Below are 16,232 nucleotides of genomic sequence, written 5' to 3'. Positions count from 1 at the left end.
GTACCTGCTATCTGCAGGTCTTTTTGAAGCTCTCCACAAGTGATTCTTGGCTCTTGGACAACTCTTCTGATTATTCTTTTCACTCCTCTATCAGAAATCTTGCGAGGAGCACTGGTTTTATTTACAATAAAGTTTATGCAGAATTACTATTGAAGTGTTGGGCCATCTTCACAATTTACAGTGCATATATATATATAATTTTTTTTTTTTTTTTTTTTGGCTGCCTGCCTTTGCCCATAACATTTACTCCTGTTACATTCTATATTTTGCAACATTAAGCATTGCGGATGTCATTGTTTCCATTGCCAACAGCACTCTAATTTGAATCACATAAATCATTCAGCATTTCACCATTAACTGAGGTCCTCAGTTTTTGTGCCAGATAAATACTGCTCTAATTGTAAAAATAAATTATATCATCTTAATCATCTGGTAGTTATGTATTTCTAAAGCTAGGCTATCGCATGCTCAAGCAGTTTCATTGTAGTTAACTACTATTTGTTTGTAGATTTCACTGAAGTGGACTACTTTTTCAAAAACGACTCTACACTGTTAAAAATAAAGGTTTTTATTGGTATCGATGGTTCCATGAAGAACCTTTAACATTCATGGAACCTTTCTATTGCACAAAAGCTACCATATGAGTCACTTTTAGTTTTATTGAAATGCAGTTAAAAAATATATCTTGTCCAACCCTTCCTGATGGTAAGAACACTTAATGATGTTAACCTGCAGCACAGGTCTTGAGTTAGACTTCTTATTCCCGAGGTACAGCAGTGTGTTACTTTATCTGCGTCTTATTAAAGGGCAGAGTCTGCGTTCCACTTACCTGATCATTTCCATTCTGACATGTTTCTCTCTTATCTGCTCAGGGCTGACACACACACACACACACACACACACACACACACACACACACACAGACACACACTTCGGCCGGGATAAAAAGGTGATTGCTACTGTTTACAGGGTTCTCAAGTTTTATCAAAAGCTTGGAGTGAGATCACATGCGGTTAGGGGAGGAGCCCTAATGGAGCCCCGCCCCCGCCTGTCCCCGCCCCCCAATTTTACCCATTGTTCATAATTAACCAGCACAAATTGAAATTATAACAATTGGTAAATCTGATAAATGACAGAGCAATTCATCACATCAAATATACTATTTAATGTTATATTTCAAATTACAAATATACAAAAATATAACAAATTGCTCCAAACAGTTTGGAAAAACAAATCTTTTTGCATTTTGAATGTGTCTAGTCGAAATGGTATAATGATTTATTGTGTTGTGGGACATTGTGAACAAATTACATATTAGAGTATTAAGGTGTGTGTTTTGTGCAAAATTTTGTGCATTTTAATGTTAAATTCATCAATCTGGTGCACTTTGAGAGTTCAAAATTAAAAGCTCCAACCCATATTCAGTGTGCAAATTAAACAAAGAAAAATTGAAACCTCTTTTAGTTACAGTGTCTATTTACATTACACCTACTACATAATAATGTTATAATATTAATCCAATGACAGTAATAGCCATATTTTGTAAAAACAAATGCACTAAAAAATAAAGGAAACTTTCATAGTTAGATTTGTACCTATTTCTATACTTGAAAAAGATAAGCACATGATCTTTTATTTTGACGGAAACTGCATCAAGCTTTTATTTTGGCGGAAAACATGGTTTACAAACGCCTGTCATTAAATTTCTAGTGAATTGCGGTAATCGTCAACTATGCAGATGTGGAAATAATGCGTAACTGGGTTATGGGTTCCTACACTCATGACATGGCCTAAGTGTTTTGAAAGTAGTTCTGCTTACCGCAGGCTCTACAGTTTCTCAGCTCTCTCCTGATCCTCCTCACTATCATCATCATCATCACAGGAGCTGATGAAGGGCAGAAAACATTGACACATAAAGCGTCTGCTTTAAGGGGCTTTTTCTATTGTTTCACGCTATTTCTCTGCACATTCCTTGCGTTTCTTCTCCATCTCGCTGACTATTTTGACAGATACACACTGCTGCACGCTCGCTCACTCGTTTAAAGTTGTGATTGGGCCAGCCCAGTGTCAATCAAGAAAAGAACCAATGGGCCGCTGATCTACGTGTTTCATGGGCTGGTGGTCTGTCAGAAAAAAAAAAAAACCTAACGCTGACTTTTTTTGACCAATGCATTACACCAGCACAAACCCAGCGCGTTCGCGCGATGTTGTTGGTTACCTAGTAACGAACGTATGACGTGCGTGCACACTTTGTGTGCGTGCGCCTCGTACACAACGTTATATAAAGCTTGCAGGACAACTTGGTTGGCATATTTCAGCGTGAGAAATACATGGTGTGGCGTGTGAGCGTGTGAACTGGTTGAATTGCGTGTGTCTCACGGCCAATGCGTGAGACTTGAGAACCCTGTGTTTAGTTTATCATGCCTTGAAGCTATGTTTACTTATGCTTGACAAAAATTCTGATTGAGTTGCCAATAAAAGCTGCACTTTTTATGTGGAAAATCTTCCATATTTTTCATTCCCTTTTACACGCATACACACACTCACTCTATAAGATATATAAACAACAGTAGCATACAAACTGTTACTTGTGTAATGACAATATTTAATAATACAATTAACAAGGTCATGTGTTTGATTTCCAGGAACACAAGAACTAGTCAAATTTGTACTTTAGTGTCCTCTAAATTATTGTATGTTTAATTTACAGTTAAGTTGAGCGAGCTTTTGGGTTAATGAGGTTTCACTGTGGATGGGCACCAGTGAGGTTTTTCCCTTAAGCGTCAAGCAAGCATGTTTGAGCTTCCGTTTACCATTGATTATCTGTATGTGCGTTGATCAATGCTTATATGTATAAATGCCTGAATTAAATCTGTTCCATCATATAAAGTGATCGTGTCTCTTAGGGAAACTTGGATTAAACCGCTTAATCCATATGGATTACATTTACTATCTCTTTATGAACTTTTTGAACCATAAAAGCATTGGTTAACTGGAACTTCAGTAAAGGCACAGAAATCTCTCAGGTTTCATTAAAATTATCTCTTTTTTTTTTTTCTTTTTTTTTTTTGAAGATGTTAAAAGTCTTATGGATTTGGAATAACATGAGAGTCAGTAATTGATGGCAGAATTTTCATTTTTAAGTGAACTAACCCTTTAACTGTTTTTGGTTAAACCTAGAAGTTGATGTTTAGAGCAAACCCTGATCAGAATGACTGAGAATATAAATACTGCCAATACTGCCTTAAAAACTGCAATGATATTTCTCTCCTCCAACTCTGATTGTTGGTTCTGCTGTTGTACTTTTTGTTCTTTATGGTAATGTTGGCTTGTGGAGGTAGTGGAGTGTCTACTGGACCTCTTCCCTGAACTGCTGCAGTTTCCTGTATCATTCTTATGTGGCTTTGTCTTGTGTCATGTGTTGATATGTGACCACTGGATGACCCTGCTAGCTATGATAGCCAATTTGAATTGTATAGTGTAGTGTGTGTGTGTGTGTGTGTGTGTGTGTGTGTGTGGGGGGGGGGGGTTTACATGAGTGAGCAAGAAAGAAAAGAAAGAAAGAGATAGATTGGAATTCAAGCATAATCTTCTAGTATCTGGCCAGACAGGGTGGCCAGAGGTTTGATTACTGTGTGTGCGGTACATACCGATAGTTGTCACGCACAGTCTGCACAGCATGGGAGTAGTGAGTGGGTACAGATCAAAGTTTTGCGTGCATTTCTGTTAGTGTTAGTGCTGTGTCCCGCTGGTTCTCTGTGTGTCATTGCCCCGCAGCTAGACACCAGCGCAGTTAAACTTAAAAATCTCACATCAGACTAGAGCCATTAAGGGCCCTCCACACATACAGTGCTCTGTAGTGGCAAGGTAGACCAAAGTCATTGATTTTCAGTGATGGTTGCAGATTTTCGGCGATATGAGTGGAAGGGTGTCCTGAGATTTTGAGCAAGTTGAGAAAAGTGTACATTTATGCAACTGAGCAGTGATTTTTCTGTAGTACATGTAGTCCAGCATTGTGTTAGCAGCGCCATGGTCATGGAATCCAGTGAATGCATGAACTAAAAATGTTCCTTGAATCTAATGTAAGTCACTTTTGATAAGTGTCTGCCAAATGATTTGATGCATTGACTGTGATGACATGTTTCACACAGTTATTAACATTGTAAATCTTGCACAATTTTTTTTCCAGATAACTAGTTAACTCTGCAGTGTAGGTTTTTCAAATTCAACAGCTGATGACCGTAATAAATCTTTCTATATTTTTCCCACTTTTAGAAGGTCATAGAAATTATATCGTGGATTTTTTTTTCATTTGCTATTGAAGCAAATGGGAATGCAAAAATTATATAACCCCGAAATATGAAAAGGGTCAATTGCTGTGAATGGCTATATTTGAATATACATACTTCCCTACTGGCCAAAAACAGTATGTAAAATTAGTAGAATTCACAGTATCCATAAAACCGTAGGCAAAAAGTTCCTGGATGTCCTAATATTTCTGAAGTGCACATATGATGGATACTTTACCATTTCATGAGGATGTAAGAATGATAGTGAAGCGCCACAACTGCCATTGTACCTATCGATTATGCTCATATAAAGAACATACATGCACCACAATTGACAAAACAGACAACACAGTCAAAACACTATAAGAAACCACTTAAACCACAAAAAAACATACAAATAGAGTGTTACAAAAATACATAACGTAACATTTTGGTTACTTGTGCGAGCAGAACTAAACGCTTACTAGTGAACAACCAGTATAGCCCGCAAATCTAGCGGTGTGAATGGGACTGAGAGTAAAATGCATCACCCTGAGAATGAGATTTAGGTCATCTGGCAAACAGGTGGAGAACTTACACACATAAGTGTGCTCAACAAACAGACCCTGCTATAATGCCGAATTCGCCTACAGCGCTTCACAGACACAAACTCACACATGATCATGAATTCACCCACATGCCATATGCAGACACTGTCTTCCGCTCTGGCTGATCTGAGTGTATTTATAGAGCAGGATTAAACATTATCTGCAGCAGAGTGATGCAGACATGTCAGCGCCCTCACTGAGAGATGCTGGGCTCCCATTGGCTTGGTGGTAGTGAGGTCATGGGCGATGACAAAGGGCTGAATTCACAAAAAAACATCAAATGAAGGAGTTATGTAAGGGATAATATACAGTCAGCTGCTCATTATCAACACATAAACTGACTGGTCTTGAGTCTGCCTTAAGGGGTTTATTTAGTTATTTACTTTATTCAAAATATGATTTCTTGATTTTTCTTCGTTTGATTTGCAGTGAAATGCTATGCCCTAAATTAGACATTGTATGTGATAGATATAAATAGCAGCCATACATTTAGGACAGTTCTCAGACAAAAATGATTACATATAATACACATAAAGAACACATATACACATGATTCACAAATATATTAGAGTAAATACAGGACATTCAAATACTTAAAAAAAAAAGTACACTTATGAATGCAATAAATACACTAGACATGAAACAATGTGGCAATTTAGACACAGGAAGATTATTAATGAGTGTGTGTTGTCACTGAACGACGAATTAGATGCAGTGTGTACGAGTGAAAGAAAGTGATTTCTACCTGCGCTAAAGCATGTGATGTGTTTGAAGGTGTCCTGACTGACCCTCCTCTTCTCTGTAATTGGGGTTAAAGACCTGACTGCTTGAGGGGCGTTAAAACCACAGGTTTAACCTCCACACACTGCATCCTTTTCTTGTTTCGCACTAATGAAACAGAAACAAATATCTAAAAAGCAAATAACCTGATCAAGTCAACTTTGAAATCAGAAATCAAAGCAGAAATGGACATTGCAGAGAACCTGTCCCACATTGATGATGAGCAAAAGAACATTCCTCAAAATATCGGTAACACTTACTTTTGATGGTCTAACTTTTCTGTGGTTATACTTATGATGGTCTACTTTTGATCGGTAACACTTTTGATACTCGACTAATAGAGTTAGTTGACTTAGGTGCAACGTTACTTAGTCAACAAAATGTCTAAAGGGAACCGTCAAAATAAAGTGTATATGTTTAATTTTTTGGTGAACTTTCCCTTTAATGTATAATGTGCAATAAGTGTGGATCAGAATTTAGAGTCGAGTGCTTATGGATGCAAAATATTTTAGCAAAATGTATATTTTACTCATAGTTATTGTGCTCCGTCTGTTTGACCCAAATGTGAGCATAAAACTGAAAGAACCGTACAGAACATTTTTGGTACAAATAGCCTACATGTTACATGATTCCTAGTTACCGTGCTTGAATAGCACACATTTACCCATGTGCACGCACTGTCTGGGTGTGTGTCTTTGACTCCCACCTGTGATATTAGGCTATTAATAGTGTCTCACTTTGGCTTAATAACATGTTTAATTAGCTTTTCCAGGTTTTTTTTATTCTGAGATGAAAGTATTTTCAAAACACAACCTCCTCACATTTAAAACAGTGTTTTAGCTATCAAATGTTCGTGTTCACCCTGAAGCTAGTGCAGCAGAGATTTCTTCATGACTCTTGAGATAGGCTATTGAGCCCGGGAAGTCCCTGTAGAAAAAAAAGACCCGCAGATTCGTCCCCTCAGTTTATTAACCGTACTCTCAGAGATTCTCAAATTGTTCCCTTGGTTTAAAGCCCGGGACACACCAAGACGACGTCAAAGAACTAGCGGCGACGAAAGCTGGCTGTGTCGTCGGCTGCGTCTCGGCCAAAAAAAGCTGCGCTTGAACATGCCAAAAGGACTTGCACATGCGTTCTGAGCCTGTGTGCAGGTAAACATCTGTCTATATCAGCAGGTATCAATAATCTATTTTCGGCATTCAAAAAGGGAAACTGAAACTACGACTGCAGATATACAAATCGTAAAAACAAAGCAGCGCTTGCTTAGCATTTTGAATATCAATCACGCTGATCACTTTTTCATTGCAGTCGGCTCATGTTATTATGAAAATATTTGTGCATTCGAATGCTCAGGTAAGATGACATAAAATTATAACAGTCTTCTGTTTGTACCGTCTTTACTTCGTTCGCTTTCATCACTTTCGCTTGTATTCTCGTGCACTGACTCGTTCTCTAAGCTGAACAGCCAATCAGGGTTCTCTCTCTCACCAATGGCCTGACGCCGATCGTTGGCTTGCTGTGTCCCGGCCTTAACAAATCATGCTCAAAGGATTAATAAACCGTACCTACGAATTTCCAATCTGTGTGTTCAGATTCCGTGAAAGCAAACAAATCCATGATTTGTTAAACCGAGGGGACAATTTAAGAAACTGTGAGTGAGGCTCTTAAACTAAGGGGACGAATTGTAAAACTGTGGCCCACGGATTTGCGGTTCTTGTTTTTTTTTCCTCCTACAGATGACTTAACAGGCTCTGTATGGTGTGCTGGATAAAGTGATCAAAAAGACCACTCAATAAGTATTTGAACACAGGCTGAGATTGACATGAAAGTGCCTAGAGTATATGATTCTCTCTGTGAGCTCAGGTCAAGACACGGGTCACAGCGCAAAGAGCAATAGCAGGAATATATCAGCTGCATTTCCTCTTACACATTATTCAATTCTTGCCTTTGACTATTGTGGGTTTGTAATCTAGTATGTGTGCACCGCACATGTGAATTGATTTCTGGGTGTGTGTCTATGTTCAGTCTCGATAGGGCTCTCCTTTCATTGTGTGTCCTTTAGTTTCTCTTCTCTAGCGCTCTGAACATCACATACCTCTGAGGTAACATCTAAACATGCCTCACTGCAGCCAAGAGCGATAAAGAGTTTACGTCAATGGAAAACAGGAGAGGAGAAGTGGCTGAACGGATCACTTTACAGTCACTGATTGTTTAACCCCTCGGTGGTACTATTTGTCACCATATTTGTCACTATTCGTTGTATTTACGTGTAGTCATTTATTGTGTCATTATTTTAAAGTGTGTTATTTTAAGTTAATCACATTATTAAATGTACAGCAAAAAAAGAAAGAAAAAAACGTTCTGTTTAATTGACCAACTGAGCAAAATTGACCGTTTTTTTTACTGGTTACAGTCATGACCAAGAATAACGTCTATATTTTCACTCATGTTTTATGATTTATGTAGAAAAAACATGCAGTTAGTAAAATACTTGTATACATTCACATAGATTTTGCCTATGCATGCACTACCAGTAAAAAGTTTGAAAGTTTAAAAAATGTTTTTGAAAGAAGTCTGTTCCGCTCACCAAGGCTGCATTTATTTGTACAGTATAAACAACAATACTGTGAAATGTTATTACAATTTAAAATAACTTCTCTATTTGAATATATTTTCAAATGTAATTAGTTCGTTCTGGTGGTAAAGCTGAATTTTCAGAATCATTACTCTTTAGTCTTCAGTGTCACATGATCCTTCAGAAATCATTCTAATGTGCTGATTCTTAGTTCTTCTGAATCAATCTGGCTGATTTTATTTTATTTTTTTCTGGTTCCATTACAGTAATCTTAGATGACCTGCATGATAACCCTTGGCTTTTTAATGTTAGCAGGAAATTAAAGTAACAAGTAATGGTGTGTCAAAGAGCGAACTGGGCATTGTTATGCATAGTGAACCTAGTTTCCTCTGTATTCAAACTGAGGAATGGTTATTTGAAGTGGTTTCTTGTCCTGAATGAAGGAAAACCCCATGAACCAGTTTGATGACATGCTTGTCCTGAGATCACATTCGACTGAAGTATACGTTTCACGTCGAAATGTTGAATGGATGACATGCGAATTGTTCCACATTTGAATGAAGATCGTCATAGAACTTGATTTCTACGTTAGACATTCCAGCAGATCTTAATTCTCACTTGTGCTGGCATTCGCTCAGTTGCCTTTTAATGGTGTTATTTTTGGAGTGTGTGAATGTCACCCTTGACACACTCTCCGCATGCGAGTGTGTATCCGTGCAGATGAGTGGGTGAGTCTTTAGCAAGTGGGCCACAACATCTCTCAGGCTCAGAGACGTCTCAGTTGCCATGGAGATGGAGAGAAAGGGTCTGGGTATCGGCGCTGATTTCCTGGTTCAATTCTGAATACAAGCTATCCTCTATATTGGTTAATTGATTAATTTGGGAATATTTTAAGTTCAGTTCATGAAACATGACAACATGATAATAATTGCACGATCACACGACTGCAACACAGTCTTAATTTTACCATATTCAGGTATTTTCAAATCATTTTGGCCATTACAGGTTATCGGCTATGCACAGAAACTTAAAAAAAAGTTCCTTTATACCACTTGAATAGAGAAAACAATAAAAGGCAGCATAAAAGAAAAATAAATAAATACTTTTCATAAAAAGACTTGTTAATGAATATCCAGTCTCATTTGGATCAAATTATGGAAATAAATTGATTTGCAAAGACGGTTCATGGTGTTGACTTCTGTAAGTGTGTATTTGATTTAATGTCATGATTCACACATTAAAGGTGCATTGCGCGAGAGTCTGAGTTTTCGCAGAACTACGCCCCCTCTGGCGGCAAGCGAAACTGCAACCAGAGGTGTGCACGCTCACGGACCACACGCACACGCACGCTTGCACGAGCTCGAGCTGGTCATAACCCAAGGAGCATCAGCCGCACAAATCTTTTGTTTACAATCATAATGTCTTCAGAGGTAATAAAGTTTTAAATCTGCAAGTAATTTAAAATATGTGAAAGGAAAGGCAATTGAGTAAATAACACACTTATGTGTGAGGGAAAAAATGGGGGTAGTAGAAAACTTCGTTTTTTATTCCCATCTATCTCCATGTTGAACTGTGTTATGTGTTTACTGTATCCACTTATGACTATTATTATGGAAACACGTTCATGAACAATACAAGTTATAACTTTGTAAAAGCTCAAAATTGTAATCATGATACCATACCATACACAGTCGGTCAACAAAGTACACCCAAATGTCTCAAGGTAATAAACAATCAAGTGGCACTAAGACGTTACCATAAAAGCCAAACAGGCTAATCCGCCGAAGATTTGCGGGGGTTTAGCCTGTTTTATTGATCAGCTAAGTAGCATATTCCAATAGCAATACATCGTAATTAAGCAGTTATTTGCTCAAAATTTGTGTCTAAGTATCTAACTTATATATCAGCATTTTATATCACAATCATTCTGAACCTGATCACTGACAATGGTAAGTTAGTAAAACCTATTCCGATTGTACATTTATCTAGCTTACGCTAAAGCATTACACATTATGGATCGTCATTTATTGTCATTATTGGCCGTATCAGACATTAGAGAATGGGATATATCTTACCTTTTTATCAAGAAAAAAGCCAACTGAGGATCCCGTTTGAGCCCTAGAGCAGACCGGAGATCTCTCCATTTGTTGAAAGCCTTCCCTATGTTTACTCTCGTCTTACCCCGACGCCTGTCTGACTCCAATTTGGACCTTTTGGTTGCACTAGACAAAAGTTCTCTTTTTTTTTTTATCTTACGTGGAGTTTGCGTTGGTGTTTGAAATGAACTACAAGCCGGTCTCTTAGAATCCATTTTCTACGGAGAATGGCGGCGTCGGCGCATACACAAACCTGCCAGACATATGAGCGTGCCGTGAACGCGCATGACGTCACGCCCAGTCTCAGATTCCGACCCGAATCCCTCTTATTTATTTTACTGTACAGGATTATAGAGGCAATCGCAGTGATCAGAGAAGGGCTCAGTCAGCCCATCAGGCAATTGTTTAAGCATGTATGGGTTAGAAAACGGGTATTTTTAACATGAAAAGTTGCGCAATGCACCTTTAAAACTGGACGGTCCCACCAGACGTGCGACACAGAGGGTAGTCTGTTGCCCCTGACATGAAGATCTGTTGAATTTGTAATGATCTGGCTTAAATTCCAGCCTGGTTCATGTCCTGGTCCTGTTCCCCTTCTTTCTCCCTCAACTTTCCTGTTGCTTATCCACTGCACTCTCAAATAAAGGAGAACTGATAATAAACAAATGTTTTTTTAAAAAATGGATGGATGGATTTATTTATTTTCATTGAGACAAGCTGACGTTCACAGAATTGAGATCTTTGAGCTTTGTGCAGGGGCCGGCAGTCAGGATCCACTGACTCAGCGACATCTGCAGATTGAGAGGCATGTTTCAAATAATGATTAATTAGAACCTATGTGAAAAAAAGACATTGATTAAAAACAATCTTGAGATTTTAAAACTCGATATTGGAACGCTCAAACAAAGATCACAGTTAATCGGCAAATCAATGTTTTTGCCCAGTCCTTGCAGCAGATCAATTTGGTTGGCATTGGCTGTCAAGAGTCTCAGGTGGTGAGGGAGGAGCTGCTCTCTAGACCAGATTCTGATTCTGCTCTAAACCTCACTGCTACAACACAGTCTGCCACTAATTGCAGATCGGGATTCATTGGATCTCCGGAGGCCTGATTTGAGACTTGTTGGAGAATTTGTACTGTGGGGCTTCTGTGGGTATTAGGGGGTTGTAAAGGCACAATACATTCTATGCAGTTAACCTTTAACAAAGACTTTGCACGCTAGTCTGGACCACAAAGAAGCTAATCCAAGTAGTCTCAACCATCTACTAATACCGGACCAGATCATATACATCATTGTACACACACGCAGGGTTTTTCCTACATTGAAATTTTTTTGGCGGCCGCCAAAACGATTTTTTGTCCCGCCAAAGCCTTATTTGATCTGTAATTGGGTTTTGTGAGTGAAGCAGGCTACTGACGGAGTGACGGAAAGAACGATCACAGCACCGCGCGGATTCTTATATGCATCGCGATGCGGACGTGGACGATTCTGAATCGATTCACAAATGTCAAAAAAATCAAACCTCTGAAAAAACATAATATTGACGGAACGCTAAAGGCGGAACTCTAGCGGACGTGCAGTGCGCGTGCAGTATGTGGCGCGCACATAACAGACTCGCGCACTTAACAGACGCGTGATGGCTGAGCGCCAAATTCGAACGGCACCCTCTTCGTTAAAAGCTAGCGTATGGAAAATTGGCAATTTCATTGTTACCTATTTAGTATTTTTTGTATGAAAGCTGCTTTCAGTAGCCTATTTAGTTTTCACATCAATATGCTGTAAACCGATCTGTTATACGTACGTTATACTGCCCTGCAATATGTGCAATGCCAGTCACAAAAAGTTACATTTAGACTGTGCTCTCTGCAGATGTTCATTCACTTTTTTTGTATAAGCTGTTTTTGATTGTGGTATACAGCAAACATTTCAAGTCATACCTCTTTATTATTTAGTTGTGAATAAGAGAGGCTTTGTATGTTACTAATTATTCAGAATATGCATAAGTCCACAAGCATTATATGAGAGCTGCTGGTACATCATTCTATATTTTTGAACGAAAACTGTTTATGATTTTGCTACAGCAAAATGTTTTTTTGTCTGAAGGATTATATTGCTCATTGGAAATAACAGGAGGATGTTGGTTAGAAGTCTATTATTAAATGCTAGAGATTCAGAATATGCTGAAGTTTGTATTAATTTACTACAACGCTAGTACAGGCACACATTTATTTTCATGTTGGTTCTTTGCAATGTTCAAATCACTTCCATTTGTTTTATTAATAAAATTAATATAGGAAGATGGAAGTAAGTTCGTTATGGGTCATCATAAATACTTTGCTTTAAAAGTACCAAGTAAAAAAAAAAAAAAAACGTTAATAATCGATAATCGTTACCCTCTGAATCGTAATCGAATCGAATCGTGAGATATGCCTAGAGATTCCCACCCCAATCTGAAATGAGAAAGTAAGTGTGCTTACCTAATTTAGCAAGAGTGTTTAGTAAAATTTAGCCTTAATAATCCACAGTATGTATAGGCCTATGACAATGTGTAGTAAAATACCTAAAAAAAAAAAAAAAAATCACAAACTGTTTCTTTGTATTTATTTTAAATTTAACATTTATTGTCAATATTGGGCTTGCGGATCATGTGGGTACTAGGGTACTCTTTGCTGTGTGTGGATGACCATGTCGGTCAGCCACCACCGAAGACCAATTTTGACCCAGGAAAAACCCTGCGCATGATTTGATTTGGTCATAGGGACCTACATCTCACCATGGTAGGGGTCATTTTAAATTAATTTTAATAATGGGAATGAAATATGTAATATTGCAGAATCTGTTGGTGCATTGCATAGTATATACAGCTGAGTCCTAATTTTATCGTACAAGGTAATAAACATTTTCATGAGTTCTTTAAATCTGCCCCTAATAAACTAATGGCATTATGCTTCTCTCATTTCTCTGGTTTATTACCCCCTCACAGCTCTGAAAGAAAGTATAGGCTCTCTGAAAACTTCTCCACATCATGCTGAGGATTATATTTCACGTGCTATGTTTGCATTGTAAGCAATATAATCGACTTTCATCCTAAGTCACCTGCTGAAGTAATCCTCCCAAGCGCCAAATATGCACTTTCTTTTATTCTGCTTTGGTGAGAACACATCTGCCAAGAACGGTAATGTAAAATGCATAAGCTCAAGGTAGATTTTCTCTCCAGGTTTTGCCTGTTAGTGTATCCCAATTTGGTCCTAATTTACAGAACAGACTAGTTGCATTGTTTTTTGAATTAAAGGGATAGTTCACCTAAAATGGCCAATTCTGTCATCATTTACTCTCCAAACACATATGACTTTTTTCTTCTATGGAACACAAAAGGAGATCATGAAAAACACTCTGGCCACTCTTTTTACTATAACGAATGTGAATTAGGACTAAGTTTTCCAGTCGCAGTTGTTAATATCTCATTGAAGGGGAAGAATATAGAGTAGTATAGGACTTGTTCACCAACAAGGATATGTTTTAGATGTTTTCACTTTGTTGACACTGTAAATTTCACTGTCTGTCCAAAAGTTTGTCGTTGTATCCTGTAGTTCAAACAGTTTTAAATGTAGTAATGCCAAGGTCTCGGGATTGCAAGCAATTTATATATATCAGAAATTCCTAGATATTAAAGGTAGGGTAGGCAGTTTCGGAGAGGCAAGCAATAGCAAGCTAGCACTGAAAGCATTAGATCCCACCCTCCATTCAGAGCGTCTCCAAAGCCACGCCTCCTTCAAAACACGTGAACACGCACAGCCAGAGCAGAGTCTGCAAAGCATCACAAGACGAGAGACAGAGTTAAATGACCTCATGTCTCAAAGCACATAACATTACAATAATAATAAACCTAAACAACTTACAGAGCTCTTACTTGTACCACCTGACTGCTGCAGATTCATTTCGGTGTTGATAGTGTTGACATAGAAACTTATAAATCCGAGTCTGATGACGTTAAGAGCTCTGGGTAGAACGTCATGGGTTGCACAGCATAAGCTTGTTGTTTTGGTTCAGGTGGAAATGCAAAAGGCGGCTGCTGTTTTTTTGCGGTGCTCTGTGACTGTCTATCTTCAACTCTGCATTGCTACGCTGATGACGTGTAATGTCTGTGCAAGCAGGGTCACGGAGGTATGGAAATATATATGTTTACAGGCAGGTAGGACATCGTATCATCGCATTCGGACTGAATGCAATGATTGGGAGAACATTTTTTGATCCTGAGACTTCCACAGAAGATATATGTACATGTTTTAATATTTAGACCACTTCTATTATTGATATCAGGATGTGAAGAGAGTTTCAACCAGTATTATGTTTTATTAATTGGAGAAAATGGTTCTTGGACCAAAGTACTCATCATTCAATTATTAATAATTACGAGGATGCCAGGTGTATCGCACAGGAAGTTGTTGCTATTGAGACATTGTTGTGTTTTCCGATTGCCTTTTTATTGCCTGTGTGTAACATCAGCCTCTAACTCCCATCTCTTTTTATCTGTCTGTAGGAGATAAAGATGGCAGTAAAGTGACCACAGTGGTGGCGACCCCTGGACAGGGACCTGACCGGCCGCAGGAGGTCAGCTACACTGACACCAAGGTCATTGGTAATGGCTCGTTTGGCGTGGTCTATCAGGCCAAGCTCTGTGACTCAGGAGAACTGGTGGCCATTAAGAAGGTCCTTCAGGATAAGCGATTTAAGGTAAGACTGAAAAGCATGACATTCATTCTTTCTTGGTCCCTTGACTCTATATAATGCTTTGGGCCTTGTAGCTTTTCTTAAGAACAGCTCAGAAAGTTTTTCTCTCATCTCTTTTGTCTTTGTTCCTATATCCTTATATTTTTTGTTGTATGTCTGTTCTTTGATCAGTTCCTTCATTTCTGTTCTTCAGTGTTATTGCTATACTATTATGTTTCATCTCTGTTCTCTTATATTTGATCTAATTTCTTATGGTTTATCATTTCTCTTAAATTCTCTTGAATTCTATACTGATGTGCTCACATGGCCATAGTACATAAAATACTGTCCATACCAGACACAATGAACACAACGTGTAATTAGATGGTGATATTATTGCGACATCTATAGAATCAAATAAATAATCAAATAAATAAATAAACAATGGCATCAATTAGAAATAATGGCAAATTAATGCTATCAATTGGAATCAACATTTTTTTATTTTCTCTTTTTTTGGCCAATGAATCACACTCAAAGTACGAGTGAAGGGAGGTGGAGGCAGAGTTTGTAACCGTAACTGTACAGTAAGAACTTACTGTCATGCGGCACTTCCTGTAGACTGGGGTGTTTAACAACCCATCTTTTTTACAGAATCCAAAAACTCCCTCACTAGCTGTTTCCTAATTCAGAGGCTGCATCCTTTGAAGGACGCGGACGTCAGAGGCCATGCCTTCAAAGTCCATGAAGGTCGAACCGAGCGTTGTTAAATGGAACGGTCTAACCTACAGAGTATTGCTCTGGTTGCCATGCAACTGTGACAGCTGCCATTGACAAGTGGCAGTAACGTTTGTACTGGACTTTTTTTTGCAAGTTATACTGTCTGAAACAAAACAGGGTTTGCAACCTGTCTAAATATGTTCACCTTGGTCCATTTATGTAGGGTGACCATATTTTAGTTTTCAGAAAAGAGGACGGGGGTGTGGTTGATGGGTGGGGGCATGGTTTGGGGAGGCGTGGTTAAGGGGTGGGGGCGTGGTTGGGGGTGAATGCATCAAAAAATACTTGACAAATGCATTCACAACCTTGCAACTATGTTATTGTACTTTAATACATAAAGTAATACATCCTTTCCATTAAATGTTTGGCCCGCAACAATAGAATACAAAAAAAAACATGACACTATTTCATTTCAT

General features: G+C 38.4%; 1 protein-coding gene across 2 annotated transcripts in view; it reads left to right on the top strand.

Moving 5' to 3' along the window:
- Nucleotides 1-16,232, top strand: part of gsk3ba (glycogen synthase kinase 3 beta-a) — a 69,168-nt gene that overhangs the window by 15,024 nt on the left and 37,912 nt on the right. For both annotated transcript variants that reach the window (XM_084420733.1, XM_084420734.1), the window contains exon 2: nt 14,867-15,060. In XM_084420733.1, the coding sequence (XP_084276859.1) occupies nt 14,867-15,060 (194 nt within the window). The remainder of the gene's footprint in view (nt 1-14,866; nt 15,061-16,232) is intronic.

This window comes from Rutilus rutilus (assembly GCF_951802725.1).
Source record: "Rutilus rutilus genome assembly, chromosome: 10".
Lineage (NCBI taxonomy): Eukaryota > Metazoa > Chordata > Actinopteri > Cypriniformes > Leuciscidae > Rutilus > Rutilus rutilus.
The sequence above is the reverse complement of the archived record's forward strand: the minus strand, read 5'-3'. Positions and strand labels throughout refer to the sequence as shown.